Below are 17,688 nucleotides of genomic sequence, written 5' to 3' on the forward strand. Positions count from 1 at the left end.
ATTTTTCCTGTTCATAACAATGTATAAAATAAAATCAAAGTTTTTTTTTTTTTTTTTAATGTTCAGAAAATAGGATTATTTAGGAAGTAGTCATGTTTTTGTACTGATACTAACTGCAATTCATTAATTCATTTCTTCTAAGTAGGGAAAAAAACAGAGTAAATATCCATATATGTGTTCAATCTCTAAATGCACTTGTTCCTATGTTTCATTATGTCAAAATGTAAATATAAACTATAACCGGAAAAAAAAAAACAGAAAACTATTAACGGTATCCAGCATACATGTTGGAACTAATTATAATCAGTCTCATCAGACAGAAGAGGAAAAAGAACACAACACCTTTCGCGCTTGATGAATTATAAACTAAGTGGATTAAAAGGAAGAAAAAGAAAAGGAGGGGACAGGGAAAAAAAAAAAAAAAAACTTTGATGATGCTTCTTTATGCTTTTAATCGGGTCCCCGCTACTAAAGAAAGTGAAAAATGATATAGAAAAGTGAATTATAGCCTAACGACTACCACATATGTAAACCATAACCCCATGGACCGTTGCTTTGCCTACCTTTTTTTGTCCTAAATATTGTTTTAGACTTGATACATTTAGTTTATTATCATCATTCGTTACTGTTATCATTATCATTATCATTATCATTATCATTATTATTATTATATCTAGTTGCCAACTCACGTACATTTGTCTTCTCAAAAAAGGAAAAACACACACACACACACACACAACATTTTGCGTTGTCTTCGTGTTTTTTTGTTTATTAATGTTAGCTACAGTTCACATCATCCAAACTTTTAATTTGTTCATTTTACCGATTTGAGATTTTAATTTTAATTTTGTTACACTTAAAAAGTTCTTATAAAAAATAACATCTAACTTTTTCTATTACAGTTAAAAACTCTCACATAAAATCACATATCAATTTAAATTGAAAACTCGAATCGATAAACTGAATGATGCCGAATCATTTCTATTCGTTGATCCACTTATCCCTTGAACCTCAAAATTATTGATTGATGACTTCAATTCCAAATCAATAGCCGTTGAAGCGCACACAATGAGGGACCCATGCAAGCGAAATCAAGCTATATGGGCGGCCAAAAAAAATGGAAGGATTACAATAATTAACATCATCAAATGATAATCATCGTCACATTATTAAAAAAAAATTAAATTAAACCCCACTCATAATTATTGCCCACCCTTTTCTCTATACCCATAAATACCCCCCTTTAAACACACTTTGTCCATCCACAGATCGCTCAGACAGTTCAACAAACGCATACAAGACTACTAGAAAGCTCTCTGCTTTATCTTTCTCTCTCTAAAAAAAAAAGACAGAGAAAATCAATGGCGAAGGACGTGGAAGTAGTTGAGGGAGGAGAGTTTCAGGCGAAGGACTACCATGACCCGCCGCCGGCGCCGCTGATAGACCCGGAGGAGCTGACCCAGTGGTCCTTCTACAGAGCTCTGATCGCGGAGTTCATAGCGACGCTTCTGTTTCTGTACGTCACGATCTTGACGGTGATCGGATACAAGAGTCAGAGCGCCACCGACGAATGCGGCGGCGTCGGGATTCTCGGCATTGCGTGGGCCTTCGGTGGCATGATCTTCATCCTCGTTTACTGCACCGCCGGTATCTCTGGTGCGTCAGAGTAACTTTTTTTTTTTTTTGCTGTTTTCTGTTAATATTCCGATAACAAGCAGAAACTTTTTCTTCTTCTTTTTTTGTTTGTTTGTTTTTATTAAGTAAAGACGAAGTAGTGTTAGCTTTCCTCGAGCAGAGCACTGACGGAGGAAACAAATTTAAAATTTGGTTTAAATTTTTTTTTTCCTGGTTAAAAAAGAAGAGAAAAACTGGGGTCTTACTATTTTCACGTAATATAGTGAAAACACATTCTAGCAAAAATAATCAGAAAACAACCCAAAAAATTAGCTGTCTTACCTTTTTTTGTTTTATCATCGTTTTCCTCTAATAAGGTTAACAAATGTAAAATTTGGTTTGGAATTTTTTTTATGGTTAAAAAAGAAGAGAAAAACTGAGGTATTACTATTCTCACGTAGTATGGTGAAAACAGTTTCTAGCAAAAATATTCAGAAAACACCCCGAAAATTAGCTGTCTTACCTTTTTTGTTCTTATCATTATTTTCCTGCTTTCTTACTCAATTTGTCTTCTGTATGTTAGGTAATCATATGAGATCGATTTAAAAGTTATTAATACTAATTAACGATCATATATATATATATGGTGAGGAAATTAATTAATTTAATAATTAGTATTGTGGGCCAAAATAATTAAATTGGGAAATATATGCAGGAGGGCACATAAATCCGGCAGTGACGTTCGGGTTGTTCTTGGCAAGGAAGGTGTCACTGGTAAGGGCAGTGTTGTACATTGTGGCGCAGTGTCTGGGGGCCATATGCGGCACCGGCCTCGTTAAGGCGTTCCAGTCATCTTACTACAACAGGCACGGCGGCGGCGCCAACACCCTCGCCGACCACTACAACAAGGGCGTCGGCCTAGGCGCCGAGATCATCGGTACCTTTGTTCTCGTCTACACCGTCTTCTCCGCTACCGATCCCAAGAGGAATGCCAGAGACTCCCATGTTCCTGTACGTATAATTATTTTAACCATGCATCCCTTAATTACTCATATCTAAAGCTATTATTATTAAGAAGAGCAGTGTTATGAATATGAATTTTAAATTTAAAGCCATTATTATTAAGAAGAGCAGTGTTATGAATATGAATTCTAAATTTTTAATACCTCGAGAGGTAGTTAATTGTCATTTTTTTTATTGATAAATCATATAACGTTAACATTAACCTAATAATTTTTAACAACTAAAAAAATGACAACTCATATATTAAATCAGTTAATTAATATCAAAAAGTTGGTATGAAAATTTAAATCCTTATCCTTATCATTAAAAAGTTGGGATAAAAATTAAAATGCTTAATATTATTATTGTTTATATATAAGTAAAACATTCCATTTTTTTTAACCAATATAAGTATCCATAGGTCACAGTTGCAGAATTGGTCCGTTTTTGTGTTGTCTCCAATCTAACAACTCTCTCTCTCTCTCTCTCTCTTTTATTTTTATTTTTTGGTTAAAAAATATATAGGTGTTGGCACCATTGCCCATTGGATTTGCAGTGTTCATGGTTCACTTGGCAACCATCCCAATTACTGGAACTGGTATCAACCCAGCTAGGAGTTTTGGAGCCGCTGTGATCTACAACAATGACAAGGCCTGGGATGATCAGGTATATATCCAACATTCCTCTTTACCTAACCTTTTTTTTTCCCCTAAAAAATATAAATTTATTTATTGGTAATTAATTATAATATTCTAATTACATGGTTATTTTGGTGATTAAAAATTTCAGTGGATTTTCTGGGTTGGACCATTCATTGGAGCTGCCATTGCTGCATTCTACCACCAATACATCCTCAGAGCAGGCGCTATTAAGGCTCTCGGATCCTTCAGGAGCACTGCTTAATTTTTATTTAATTAAGCATTTTCCTGTTTCTATGCAGTTAATTTCCAAAAGAATAACAACAAACATGAAGAGTGCAAAAGTCTGTTCTGATCAAGCTCGTTTCTGTGTATTAATATATGTCCTTTGCCTCTCTAGTGGGAATGAAGAAATGTGAGGGCCAAATTTGGAATTGTAGATAAGCATGTTCTGTGGACTATGGACTATATGGGCAAAGGGTGTATTTTTGCATATCCCTCTTTTCTCTCATGTTGTACTTTCTTTGATGCTATATTCGCTTGTATTTATGTGGTATTGGTCAGAATTTGTGTATCCTTATCCTTTTATTTTGAAGTCTATTTTCTTTTTTCTCTTTTTTTTAAAAAAAAAAAAAGAAAAAATCTAAGTGGAGTGTGAATGTTTTCCCACATAAATTAAGTATTGAGTAGAAAAAAAAAAAATTTGTGATCTTTCAATCAACATCTTCCAATGGGAGACGCCTTCCAATATTCCAACTTTTATGCTAGTGTGTGTATATACATATATATATATATATATATATATGCGCGCGCGCTTGGGAATTAGTTGATAATATGTGATGAGGATCACACCCATTAGGTTTAAGTCATGCCATCACTAATTGCAAAAATAGAATTCTCTTCCGACATTGGCTTTGAATTTCTAGTTATGAGATTGAGACACAGAAAAATATGATTAGTTTCTTACCCACTTTACCCAAAAGCAAAAAAATGTAGTGGGACTTTATTAAACGCTTGCTTTCATTCAGTAAAGAATTTAATCATTTTATCAATATTTGCATTTTCCCTATAAGCTAGTACTTGAGAAAACGGAGGATAACGACAAATTAAGATTGGACCTTTTGACATGTTAGGAAATCATCGTTATCAATGGTTATGAAATGAACGCAAAAGAAAAGCAAACAGAGAAGACGGGGAAAAAAGATTAGAGCAACCTAATCTCTCTCTATCTCTCTTATTGAGACAAGTGTTCTCTTGTAGACCTTCAATTTATTAAAGGTGTAAATTTCAACAAATTATTTTCATATTGTCAAAACCATGGGCTTCGCAATCATTCTTATCATCTCCCATTAAAAAAAGGAAAAAAATCTTTCTTATGACCAATCTACTAAATAATTAGTGATAGATAAATCATAAAGGTTTTAAAACTTGGCACTTTAGTGGTGCTGGTTCTAGGATGATGAAATGGTGCATTTTCATAGGGCTTGTTCTTTTAGAGTTTAACTTGAGTATAATTTTTAAGTTGAATTTGAGTTATAATTTGAGTTGAATTTGTAACTTGAGTTTGTGTTTGGTTGTATACATTTGAGTTATGGTTTGAGATAAGAATCTTTTTGAGTTTGTGTTTGAGTGAGTCAAAACTTGAATTTGTATTTAGATAGTATTTTAATAAAAACTCAATGCTGATGAAAAATTTTAATAGGGTATATGGGTCGGTTTTATTCGTCTTTTCATTGGCAACGCATAGAAAAAAAAATCATCTCAATCAGAATTAAAACGAAAAAGTTATAGCATTTTTAAGAATATAAAAAATATTGTTCATTAATTTGAGTTCGAATTTCTGAACTCGAGTTGAAGGAGAAACTTGAACTCGAGTTTTAGTCCTAAACTCAAGTTTGAACTCGAGTTTAAACTCGAGTTTAAACTTAAAAAAAACATAAACTCGAATAAAACTGTAACTCGAGTTGTCTTTTTTTAAATTTTTCACTCAAAAAAATAAGCCTATAATTTCTTGTAGTAGTTGCGAAAAGGGACAACATATATAGGGAAAAGGAAACATTTTTTTAAGTCAATATAACATTTTTTTAAGTCAATATAGTGCCTGTGATTCCTCTCTCTCTCTCTCTTTTTTAAAGGTGGGTATGTTTATCTTATAGTTGGCAACTGTATTAATTTATCTTATCTTTTGTCCCTATTTTATGGCATTGAGGTCGTTTCTCAAGGTTCCAGCAAAAAAAAAAAAAAAAAAAGTCGTTTCTCAAGGCATCATATTAGGTGAGGTGTTAGCTGTTTGATGATGTAGGCTTTGGTTTAATATACAAGGAATTGATAAGGATTTGTGCTCAAGAAAGAAATTCTATCCATTAATTATTTAAGTGACTACTATATTGTCCAAACAAAATATTTATGTGCCTTTATCTCTACGGCTAGGATTCTATCAAGTATTAAGATAATAAATCATGCAGTAATAATTTATGTGCGTATTTATTAATTAATATATTTCATGGAGAGTTTTAATCATTGTTACTCATGGAGCAAAAACCCACCTAGCAATGGCAGTTTATTTTTCCGTAGTCGGTAAATAAAAACAATAATACTTTGTTATTATTAGCATTCGTCGTTTTCATTTCATTCGTGTAATGTATAAAATTGATTATTGATTTTATCTTCAATTGAAAGCAGATAGTGAGGAGAAAAAGCGAGAAGCATCGGAAGAAAACGACATAAAAACATCATCTTATTTGTACTCAACTATACTTGTTTTTTTTTTTTTCCTATATATTTAATATTTAATATTCCTTTACTAGGCGTAGTTTCATGAAAGGTTCGGAAATTTTATTTCTTAGTGTCCGTTATCACGTCGTTAGCATGATTCAGGACTAACTAATATTCTTGCTCGTTTTCTAATTAGGTGGTCCCACTCATTGTACATGCCAGCCGTATCGTATGGACTAATTCTCAACGACAATTATGATACACCTATTATTTATGCTAACGACAATTATGTTTACCTAATTATCTTTTTCTTTTTTAAGTTATATACCAGGAAATTAAACTCATTTCTGTATATTTGAAAACTTGACTCTAAATTTCAATTAAAAAAAAAAAAAAAAAAAAACTTGACTCTAGATCTTTTAACTTATATTTCCTTGCAAGTAAATGGTTAAGCTAGGGAAACGGTTTTATGTTTCCTACCAGAAAGGAGTCATCACAACAATGCATGAAAAATCTAAGAGCTTCATCTTCTCTTCTTCTTGGGTCAACGCAGTTTTTTTTGTTTTGTTTTTTTTTTTGTTTTGAAGAGGAGACATGAAAAGAGCTCCATCTTAAGTATTAAAAAACAATATAAAACATTAAGTAGTAATTAAGTTGTCACTATAAAAAAAAAAGTTTAATAATCAATATCTAATATTATCTTTTAAGTTTAAGCAGCTAGCGATTTGGTCTCTCTTTTCGGCCGGTAAAGAAGCCAAGTTTACCCCCCATTTTTTTTTCTTGTGCTTGAAGCATAAGTTTAGCATTATTCATTCGTTATTTATTTTAAAATTGTTATAATAAACCCTCATAATAGAGTTCAAGGTTAGATCTGATCAAAATTACAATAAAGTAAAAAAAAATATTCAAAATTAACGGAATGTAATATAAATATGATGGTTTCTTGTGGGGGAAAAAAATATAACTGTTCAAAATAGAACCATATTAATAAGGTATTTTCTTTTTCTTAAAGGATTCATCCCATGAAATAAGTCCCTCCTCACATACGGATTCTGTTGAAAGGTTTCATCTCTATAGTGATGAATATGAGTGTTTTTTTTTTTTTTTTTTTTTTTTTTTTTTTTTTTTTTTTTTTCCCTTATACTATCGTAGAATTCTCTTATAGTCTTGATTAATACTCGAGAACTTTAAAAAAATAATAATAAAAAAAAAAAAAGTTCTCCGTGAGGCCCAATTCAGGGAATTCAGTGAATTCGATATAAATGGGTCAGAACTTCACCACAAGAGTGATGAAGGATCACTTACTCCTTGTTACTCTTTTTGAGGCCTACGAATTATTCATGGGCTTTTCATTGAAAAATAAACATTTTGAATTTGTTTAGTATGTAGAATTTGAAATGGAATAATAATGCTTGAAAGGTACGCATCAAACTTTGAAACGTATAGTTACATTAATAATTTCAGATTGCCAATGGAAAAGTCTCGTGATGACATATATAGAGGTGTATTGCCAAAACATGTGAGGCTCTGAAGGATCTTGTGCACAACTAGCTCGGAGAGCAAGGATCTTGTGTGCAAGATAAATAAGCAGAGAGAGAGAGTGTGCAAGATAAATAAGCAGAGAGAGAGAGAGAGAGAGAGAGAGAGAGAGAGAGAGAGAGAGAGAGAGAGAGAGAGAGAGAGAGAGAGAGAATTGTTGCTTCACAAGGAGACTTATGAGAGAACTGAAATTTACAAAAATTACAAAAATTTACAAAATAGAGAAATATGTCGTAGGCTAAAAAAAAAAAAAAATTCTTATCGATACGTACGTTATGAACCATTCATTAATTAGCACAATTACGAATCACGCAAAGCAAATGAGAAATCATATCCCCGTTTATACGTAGTAGTCTAAAATACAGGATTACGCAGTTAAAGTAATATTGTTGGAATCACACGACACAATCATATTAGTATTTAGTTCTTTTATTTTCCATAATTCCATCTACTAATCTTAATTAGTAGCAGTATCTATAGACGCAAGACGTACATGAATATGATGTAAGAAAAGTGTAGAAGGGAATGCATTTATTTTAGCTAGGGCTTGCGCTTGGCCCTCTGCAATAAATTAATGGACATTTCTAGAGCTGCCATTATAGTTACACACTCATCATACGCACTATGTTGTGTGCCCTTTGCTGGCCCTTCAAGCTAAGAAACACCATGATCCCAAGCCTCCCCTCGCTTATAAAAAATAAAATAAAATAAAATCTTTTTACATATATATAAAAAAAAAAAAGCAGAGATAAAATAGACCCTTTTATAGATATCATCTATACGTTTTAATTATTTATTTTTTAGAACATTTCCATTATATATATAGAAGACACTTATGAACGCATGCTCGCGTGTATGTAAAGCTTGTGTACTTTGGATCACGACACATACTTAATTCTATGTGCATGACGATAAAGAAGAGATTCTTAAATAATTAAAGAGCAGCAATTTAAAAATTGTAGCAGTCATTTCCTTGCGACACGCATGGGCACAGTAGTTTAATTTTGAGTAGGTAGATAAATAAATAAATCAGTACCTTTCCATTAATTATAACCATTCTGTATATTGTGTTTTAAGGCACTCAAGTACTGACCATAATTCCATATATTATAGTATTAGCTTAGCCACATTACGTAAGATCCCAAAATTAATTACGGAAGATCCCAAAATTAATTACGGAAGATACTCATGCAACGCCACGTCTCTCTCTCTCTCTCTCTCTCTCTCTCTCCCCTTTTCAATAAAAATTTCTTTATGTCATGCCATTTTACACTGGGAAGTGAAGAGAATAAATCTGGCAAGGGCAATTTGGGAAATCTAGATGATTTCCTTTTAGTGATAATGTTGAGAGAATACTGTACATCATTCTGTCGCCTACTTTGTGGCCTCTTTTTCACCACCAAAAATTGACGTCCAAGCAACAATCAACATTCCCACATGACACTATAAAAGCCGAACCAAAGAAACACCAAAACTCAACTTCCCCATCCAAACTAGAGCCAACATTTCTCAAACTCCATCACTCAAAAAGCAAAACATGACTTCAAAAACAGTTTCTTTGATACTCCTCCTCTTCTCTTCTCTAACCTCCTTTCTCTCCATTGCCATAGCACAGGGCAGAGCCCCCCACGGGCTGGCCAACGTGAACCCAGTGGCTTTCTCTCCATCTGCCTATGAGTTCTTCCATCCCACAACACAAAAGCCCAAATCCGTAGGCCCATGCAGTACTGGGTCCAGTTGCTCGCCGTTGCCTTTGGCGGCCCAAGTAGATGCCACCAACAAAGCCCAAGAGAGGAAAACAATGGCTTCCCACAGTGGTGGGTCCGGATTGGGAGCTGGTGGGGTTGCTGGGATTGTGTTTGGCATAACATTTGCTGTGTTACTAGCAATGGGTGTTTACTATGTGGTTGCTACTCGGCGACAAAACTTGAGTCTAGCGAAGACTGTTCAACCTGATGCTTGAGTACATTAAGGACAATGCTATAGGCCACCGGTGGTTCTGAACACCGTCCACTAATAAAAGATAAATCCAGCAATACGAGCTTAATTATAAGTGGGATTGAGTTTCTATGAGTCGTAGTATTTAACTCCGACGCTGTCTCGAAGCATTTTTCTATTAAAAAAAATGCTGCAACTCTCCATGCATCCCGTTTTTATTGTTTTTCTCCTCCTTCAATTCTTCTTTTTATTAGTTCTTGTATTTAATCAGGTTATGGCGCTTATGGAATGTATCTATAGATCTATTAGTTTGTATTCAATTCAGGTTATGGTCCTTGTGTACTGTATCTATAGATGATATTAGTAATCAAGTGTTAGTTCCCATGTGACCTCTATTTACCAACTTCTGTTCCAGTGTTTGATATTCACGAAGTTTTTCCACTGTATCACTGATAACTTGTGATCAACGAATACAAATTTATAGCAAAATCATCTGAATAATGTGTGCATACACACGCAAGCAAAAGCCTGTATTGTCCTGATATTTGAGAATTTCTCCCATAAATAGTTTCCTCCCTTTAAAGCTAGTGGAAACTTTCTACTTAAGTCAGAAGAAAAGAGTTCCTGAAATGCTGGAAAGGGCTGCGAAAAGAAACAATTATAAAAGTTAGTTGGAGTCTTGGAGATGCAATGGAACATGAATGCACCATCTTTGTTCAATTTTTAAGAGAATTCCGCGGGAGTTGTAAAAAATTTACCCGAGTATACAAAACTAACGTCACCTAATACAAATTTCACGGTTTAAGAAAGAACCTTATAAATAGGGTACTTTTTCAACCACAGAATTTTTAATTTTTATGATATTACCACGCTACAAAATTTTACTCAAATCTTATTTATTTAGGATAAAATTATTTTAATACCGTTTTAATAATATTAAAATAGTATCTTAATATTTTAAAAAATATTTTAAAGATTAATTTCTTTTTTGAGACATAAAATGTTAAATTTACCCTTCTATTTCATTTATACATAATTTATATTTACAAACCTATTAACAAACCCAAAAAAAAAAGAGCCCAAAAAGTTTCTTTCATTCAAGAATTCAACAAATTTTGGCCCAATTTTGATTTTCAATATTCAGTAAAAATTTAGGTCTCATTCATTTCACTGATTCGAGTTTTTAATTTTAAATTTTTACAATAAAAAATTTTTAAAAAATATCACATTTAATTTTTTTTTATTATAATAAAAAATTTTAAGAAAATGTCATATCTCAATTTAAATTAAAAATTTAAATATACGAAGTAAATGAGGTTTTAGTCCGATAGCCACTTTTTGAGTTTTTCAATGGCTTTCCCCTCAGGTCTGAGTTTTTAGATCCCATCAATAATTGTCCACGTGAATGCTTATCATCTCCCTTATCTTTCTATTTCTTCTTGGTGTATTTGGTCAAAAGGCAAATCGAACAAGAATATCTCTCTAAGCGTCTTTGTCTTTCAATGGAATTGAGAGATCAAGAGAAGGGTTTGGGGGTGCCTACCTTTTGAGGGAAAAAATGGGAACAGAGAGAGACAGAGAGAAATTAAGAAAATAGGAATGGATATATATTTGGAGTCCGACGAGGATATGAGACCATGAGACAGCTTTCCGGAGAGGGGTCGCTGCTGGTGTGGGGTCGGACCTTTGGGGAACGGCGGTGGCTGTCGTCGCCGGAGGGAGAGAGAGACGGTTTGTGGAGAGAGGAGAGAAAGATTAGTGTCTGAAATGATCAATTACAGATGAGGCTCTTTTTTCTTCTGGATGAACAATTACTCGGTGATTATTGTTTGGAATATTAGCATTTGGATTTTTCTGTGTTGTTTATGGGAGGGAGATGATGAAGATCTTTTTTTTTTCCCCAGAAATTGTTGCATTTTTGAGAAATTAATTAACAATAAAGAAACTTAATAGACAGGTGGAAATGACCATTTTATGTCTTAAAAAAGGCTCTGGTATAAATTTTTTTTTTTAACCATATCTATGTACTATTTTAATATTATAAAAAATAAAAAATATTAAAAACATATTTCATTATATTTCACTTTAATGCATGTACCAAAATAATTTTATCTGTTTATTTTGCTGAGAAGGAACGTGAAGCCACTACGAGAAGCAACGTGAAGCCACTACGAGAAGCAATTTCCAGTCAGTCAATTCTATTGATGGTGATTAGTGGCCATGTCAAGTCATGATAAACATAGGGCAGAAAAAAGTGGGAGAATAGAGCCTGCATATTACTATTATGTACATGGAGGGTACATAGTGGATAAGCCTGAAGGAAAAAGCAGCTTATATTCCTAGAAGTCCCATCTTAACTGCTAAGTGCATGAATGCTGAGACAAAGGAGAAAAAGAGGACTAATCATCCATGGAAAAAGAGTACTAATCATCCTACAATTAGGGTTGATAATTCAGGTAGTCATATGACGATATGATTTAAAATTTGTATAAAATTAACGAGTTTAAATTTATTATAAATAGGTTCAGATTAAAATCAGATTGAATCTGTGAAACACGATTAAATAACGTATCATTTTTAAGTTGACCCGTTAACCCACAATTGACCTGCGATAACCCGTTTATTAAACGTGTCATATTTAGATAACACGATTATACAACCAATTTGTTACCCGTTTATTACCTATGTTAAAAATGTTTCACTATTTATAATTCTCTAATCTCGCAGCCGCCTATCATTCCAAAGTCCAAACCCTCTTCTTCTCTTTAGTCTCGACTTTCTCTTTCGACTTCCACTCTATCTTAACTCTCTTCTCCGCCGCCTGAGCTCACCTGAGCCCTCAGTCCACTGGAGGACCACCGCTTCTTTTAGTCCAGACCCACCCACCCTCGCCCTCACCCACCCTCGCCGCTTCTTCTTCTTTCCTCTCCGCCTCATTCTCTCTGGACTCTCCACTCTCTCCGTCAGATTCGACCTTGGGGAGGCAGGGGAATAGATTCGGTCCATATTCTTCTCATTCTTCGTCAAAATCGGCCATGGGGAACAAATTCTTTGCTTGGGGAACGGATTCGGTCTTATTCTTCGACAGGTATTTCTCCTGTCCATTTTTTTGTTTTTGTTTTGATGATTTTTGCTATGATTATTGTTTTTATTTGTTATTTTATCTGTATTCACTTTGAGATTGATGGTAAAGATGGGCTATGAGCTATATTAACCTAAATCGGTTCAGTTCCTTTTAATTTTTTTTATCAATCTGTAATTTTGTATCATACAAGCAAGATAGTTCCTATGTATATATTATATACAATATGTAATTAGGAATTTTATATCATACACGGCGATAGTAAATGTTGGCCTAAGGTTGAATATTCTCATGTTTTGATGATCACAAACACAATGTATTATGTTTCTAATGATTCTATTTTGAGTTGTGTATTTAGCGTAATTAATGTTATAAATCAACTCAAGAAGCATTTTGCGGAATACAATGCAAATACATTCAAGATTGACAAATACAAATTGAAGAAGGAATTCAAGGCTTGAAGTGCTAAAATACCAAAGATCAAGAGCAAGCAAACAAAATCAAGCTAGACAAGTACTAATAGGTTTTTAATATCTCCTTAGTCTTGTATTTGATTTTGACTTCATACTATCATGATTAATTCTTGTTTAGGCTCATGCACACACTCACATTATTCTTTAAAAATGAGACTAAACTTAGTGCATAATGACATTTGGCCTAAAAGTACAAATGTGTGAAGATTTGAGGCAAATTAAGTGTCAACCGGTCGACCTATGTCGTCCGGTGACAGAGAAGGCTAAATGCACCGGTCGACCGGTGATGCCTCAACCGGTCAACTGCTCCGGTCGACCGGTTCCGTTCAACAGTCACTCAATAAGAATGTTGAACAGCTCGAATTCAAATTTGTCTCAACCGGTCAACCACTCCGGTCGACCGGTACTGGGTAAACGGGCAAAAATATGACCGTTGGAAAGAGAGGTTAAATAGAGAAAAGTCATTTTTCTCAACATGAATCTTTTGTGAAAAACAGAGAACGAATTCAAAGTTTCAAAAATCAAAAAGAGAGTTCTCCATTGTGTCTACATAATCATCATCTTCTCTAAATCCTTAACTCTCTCACACATAATTAAGCCTAACTTGAATTATCTTGTGATAGTGTGAGTTCATCATCTCCTAGTGATTTTAAATTGTGTAAAACCATTGTTAGGAGAGTAAAACTAAGTGCTTCATTACTCATAATCATTACTTTAGTATTGGGTTACTTGGTTGGTCGATCTCCGTGAAAAATCGACATTGTGTAAGAGGTTAGGCGAAGCCTCGGGTAGAAAGATTCGCCTTCTTGTAAGAGGAGTGATCATGCCGGAAAGTTGATCGAATAGTGAAAGAGGTCGAGAGGCGGAATATCTCGGCGACAGTGGATGTAGGCAAATTTATTTGTCGAACCACTATAAATCTCGTTTGCATCTCTCTAACTCTATCTCTTTAATTTCCGCACTTTAAATTTGATTGCTGACATTGATTGTTTTAACTCATCGTGATAAGTTTATTGAACTCTTTTTATGATATTAGATTGGTCCATCCTGTGTACATCAAGTGGTTGTGCTATTACATTAACTTACATAATTTTCTGTACACCAAGTGTTTGATAAAAGTACCTTGTTCAATTAATTGTCTATATTTAGTTTTAATCTTCGAATAATTGTATAAACTCTCGAAAAATATTCAAAACCCAATTCATCCCCCTCTTGGGTAGCCTTATTCGGGACAACAGTAAATTGTATGCTTTCTATTTTAATTCTTGGGGTTTAGAGATAGCGGAGAACTATTGGGACAAGGCAGTGAAGTCTTAAAGCGTTGGATTCATTATTAGACAGATTAATGTTTAATTAGTTGGTGACAATACCTACCAATTCTTATGTCGTGTGTTTGTATGTGTGTATATGGTACTTTTATCCATTGTTTGTTAACTCATTTTTTATCCCATTAATTTGTGTTGGTTATTTCTCTTAGACTCTTACCATCTTGAAATGTTTTCTTTAAAGCGGAAAGAGGATTGATGGGCATATTTTTTAGAGGCAAACTTGTTTATTACACTATTTTTGTAATCTGTATACTTCCTGCGATGTTTCTCAACTTGTAACAAATTGAACACGCCCCTGAAAGCTTTCTCTTAAACTATTGTTTAAGTAATGTTTTATTTTGTGCAGATTAATTTAACACAATGGAAATTGATCTTGAGTCCATTGAGTCTCTAAGTGTGGATGTTAAGGTTGAAGAGATTTATGGATCGAGTTTGAATAATGAAACTCAAGGCGATCAACTCTAAAGAAGAAAAAGGAAGCTGACCTCAAAAGTTTGGAGTCATTTTGTTCATCTTCCTTTGGGTCCGGACAAGAAATTGAAGGGCAAGTGCAAACATTGTAACTCTGTGTACCTCGCGAACATCAAGTACGGAACTGGTAATCCGAAACGCCATCTTGTGAGTTGTCTAAAAACTTCCTACCGTGATATAGGGCAGATGCTCATTGCCCAAGAAGCTGGTGCAGTGACACTTAGTGGAGGTAAGTATGATCCTGAAAAATTACGTGAGTTGGTTGTAGCAGCTATAATCATGCATGATCTACCTTTTAGTTTTGTTGAATATGCGGGAATAAGGTCTCTATTTCAGTTATTGCACCCTCAAATTCAATTGGTCTCTAAAAATACTGCAAAGGCTGATGTTTTAAAGTTTTACAAAAAGAAAATGTCACGAATTAAATGCATGTTAGAGGCTACTCTAGGTAGAACTAGCTTTGCTTTTGATGTATGGAGTTCCTTGACTAGTGATGGATATGTTTGTCTCACTACGCATTTCATAGATAATAATTGGAACTTGCAGAAAAGAGTGTTAAACATTAGTTTTATGCCACCCCCACATAGTGGCGTTGCTTTATATGAAAAACTTTATAGTTTTTTGAGTGACTGGGGAATTGAGAACAATATGTTTAGTGTGACATTAGATAATGCTTCTGTAAATGGTGTTTTTGTTGACATGTTAAGACATGTTAAGAGAGCAACTAGTTGTGAAAGGGATTCTCGTACACAATGGCGATCTATTTCACATGCGATGCTGTGCACATACTAAATTTAGTTGTGCAAGAGGGTTTGAAGCAGATTGATGTTTCTATTGTTAAGATCCGTGATAGTGTCAAATATGTCAAGGGATCCCAAGTGAGGAAGTACAAGTTTTTAGATTGTGTGAAGTTAGTTGTAATTTGTGATAAGAAAAGGTTGTGTCAAGATGTACCAACTGGGTGAAACTTGACATATCTTATGCTTGAAAGTGCTCTTTACTATCGCCGTGTATTTCAACATTTAGAGTTGAGTGATTCAAATTACAAGCATTGTCCTTCTACTGCCGAGTAGGACAAAGTTGAAAAGATTACAACTTTTTTGAAGTTGTTCTATGATGCAACTCTTAAATTTTATGGAACAAAGTATCTCACTATCAACTTGTACTTCCCTTCCATTTGACATTGTTGCTTCATGTTGAAACAATATTCAGAAGGTGATAATGAGTACTTAAAGTATATGGCAACAGCAATGTGGGGCAAGTTTCAAAAGTATTGGTCTCAATTCCATCTTACCTTGGCTATAGCATGTGTTTCTAGATCCTCGTTTTAAGCTTGGGCTTGTTGAGTTCAGTTACAAAAAGCTTTATGGAGATGATTGTCTTGAATGCATATCAATGAGGAGTAAGTTGTACTCTATTTTTGAAGAGTACAACAAAAACAAGAAGGATTCAACTAGCAAAAAGACCAATGCTTTTGAATCTTTTATGATGAAAAAAGAAAGAAATGATGATGTGGATGCTATATTCAAGGTAATTCCTCTATTTATTGGTAATGCGGATGCTCTATGCTTATGTCTGCTTGTGTATTCTTATCTTATCTCCTTCTCATTTTGTAGGAATTTGATGAGATGTCTTCGGTTGAGTCTACTGCCGCATCACAGAAATCAGAGCTTGACCTTTATTTGGATGAGCCAAGACTGGCTCGGAACGCGGAGCTTGATATCATTTCCTTTTGGAAATCAAACCAATTTCGATATCTAGCACTAGCTTCTATGGCTTGTGATATATTGGTTGTCCCCGTTTTAACAGTTGCTTCTGAAGCTACATTTAGTGTTGGTGGTAGAGTTTTTGATTCATTTCGTAGCTCACTTAAACCAAAGACAGTTGAAGCACTTGTTTGTACTGGAGATTGGTTATATGGTGACAAAGGTGGTTTCAAACTTACTTAATTTATTTATATTTTCTATATTGATTTTGAACTAACTTGTATCTATATATATTTATTTTCGTGTAAATTTCAATGAAGATGTGGAGGATCTTACACAAGATATCTTTAACTTTTCATTGAAAGATGAGGAGCCTTTCTCACAGAGATCAACTTCTCTTAAACGTGATGTACTTAGAGTCCTCCCACTGCAACAAATTATTTAAATGTTTAATTATTAATCATGTGTGTTTATTTTTTAATTTGTGAGACTTTTATTTGTTTATTTTCTAATTTTTATGTGTTTGTTTTAATTTTGAACTTAGATTATGTAATGTCTCTACATCATGTTAAACAGGTTGAGAAACATGTTTTATCACTCATTTTATAAACATGTTCAAAGTAGATTCATAAATAGGTCCACACGACACATTTATCACCTATTTCATAAATAGGTTCAAAAATAAGTTAACACAACCTATTAATCACTTATTTCATAAACGTGTTGACAGGTAATTAACGGATTGATATGACACGTTTACGACTTGTTTAATAAACGGATTAGTCGTGTCGTGTCAACCCGTTAATATACAGGTCGTGTTTAGATTTTATATTTTGACACGATTAATAAACGGATCGTGTTCGTCTTAGACCTATTCGTGTTAACTGAGGAATTTAACACGACACGAACATGACCCGTCAACACAAATTGCCACCCCTACTTACAATATGTTATTTCCCTCTTTCTCGCTATTTCTTTCGCGATGGTTTGAATTGTTACGATAAATTGGATTTGTCTAAAACATTTTTCACCAAGTAAATAAATAAATAATTTTCCTAGCAAAATAGATAAAAGGATATAAAAAAATCCTAGCAAAATAGATCAAAGGATATTAAAAAAAAAAAAAAAAAAAAAAAAAAAAAAAAAAAAAAAAAAAAACTTGAAATCAAGGCCGCTGTCTCA

The 17,688-nt window shown here is 33.8% G+C and overlaps 2 protein-coding genes across 2 annotated transcripts; both read left to right on the forward strand.

Moving 5' to 3' along the window:
* Window positions 1–1,248: 1,248 nt before the first annotated feature.
* LOC21391047 (aquaporin PIP2-7) lies at window positions 1,249–3,842 on the forward strand. The gene is made up of 4 exons (XM_010099889.2): window positions 1,249–1,656; window positions 2,330–2,625; window positions 3,142–3,282; window positions 3,406–3,842. The coding sequence occupies exons 1-4, from the start codon at window positions 1,362–1,364 to the stop codon at window positions 3,517–3,519; spliced, it is 846 nt and encodes a 281-aa protein (XP_010098191.1). The 5' UTR covers window positions 1,249–1,361; the 3' UTR covers window positions 3,520–3,842.
* A 5,158-nt stretch (window positions 3,843–9,000) lies between these two features.
* On the forward strand, window positions 9,001–9,844 carry LOC21391048. The gene has a single exon (XM_010099890.2). The coding sequence runs from the start codon at window positions 9,046–9,048 to the stop codon at window positions 9,469–9,471; it is 426 nt and encodes a 141-aa protein (XP_010098192.1). The 5' UTR covers window positions 9,001–9,045; the 3' UTR covers window positions 9,472–9,844.
* Window positions 9,845–17,688: the final 7,844 nt, after the last annotated feature.

This window comes from Morus notabilis, unplaced genomic scaffold (genome assembly GCF_000414095.1).
Source record: "Morus notabilis unplaced genomic scaffold, ASM41409v2 Scaffold196, whole genome shotgun sequence".
In the NCBI taxonomy this organism is placed as follows: Eukaryota; Viridiplantae; Streptophyta; class Magnoliopsida; order Rosales; family Moraceae; genus Morus; species Morus notabilis.

What these genes read in the sequence shown, in the direction of transcription:
- LOC21391047 (XM_010099889.2), top strand. Translation starts at nt 1,362, where the DNA reads ATGGCGAAGGACGTGGAAGTAGTTGAGGGAGGAGAGTTTCAGGCGAAG. An exon ending in CTGCACCGCCGGTATCTCTG is followed by an intron (nt 1,657 to 2,329) that starts GTGCGTCAGAGT and finishes AAATATATGCAG; the next exon opens with GAGGGCACATAAATCCGGCA. An exon ending in ACAAGGCCTGGGATGATCAG is followed by an intron (nt 3,283 to 3,405) that starts GTATATATCCAA and finishes TAAAAATTTCAG; the next exon opens with TGGATTTTCTGGGTTGGACC.
- LOC21391048 (XM_010099890.2), top strand. Translation starts at nt 9,046, where the DNA reads ATGACTTCAAAAACAGTTTCTTTGATACTCCTCCTCTTCTCTTCTCTA.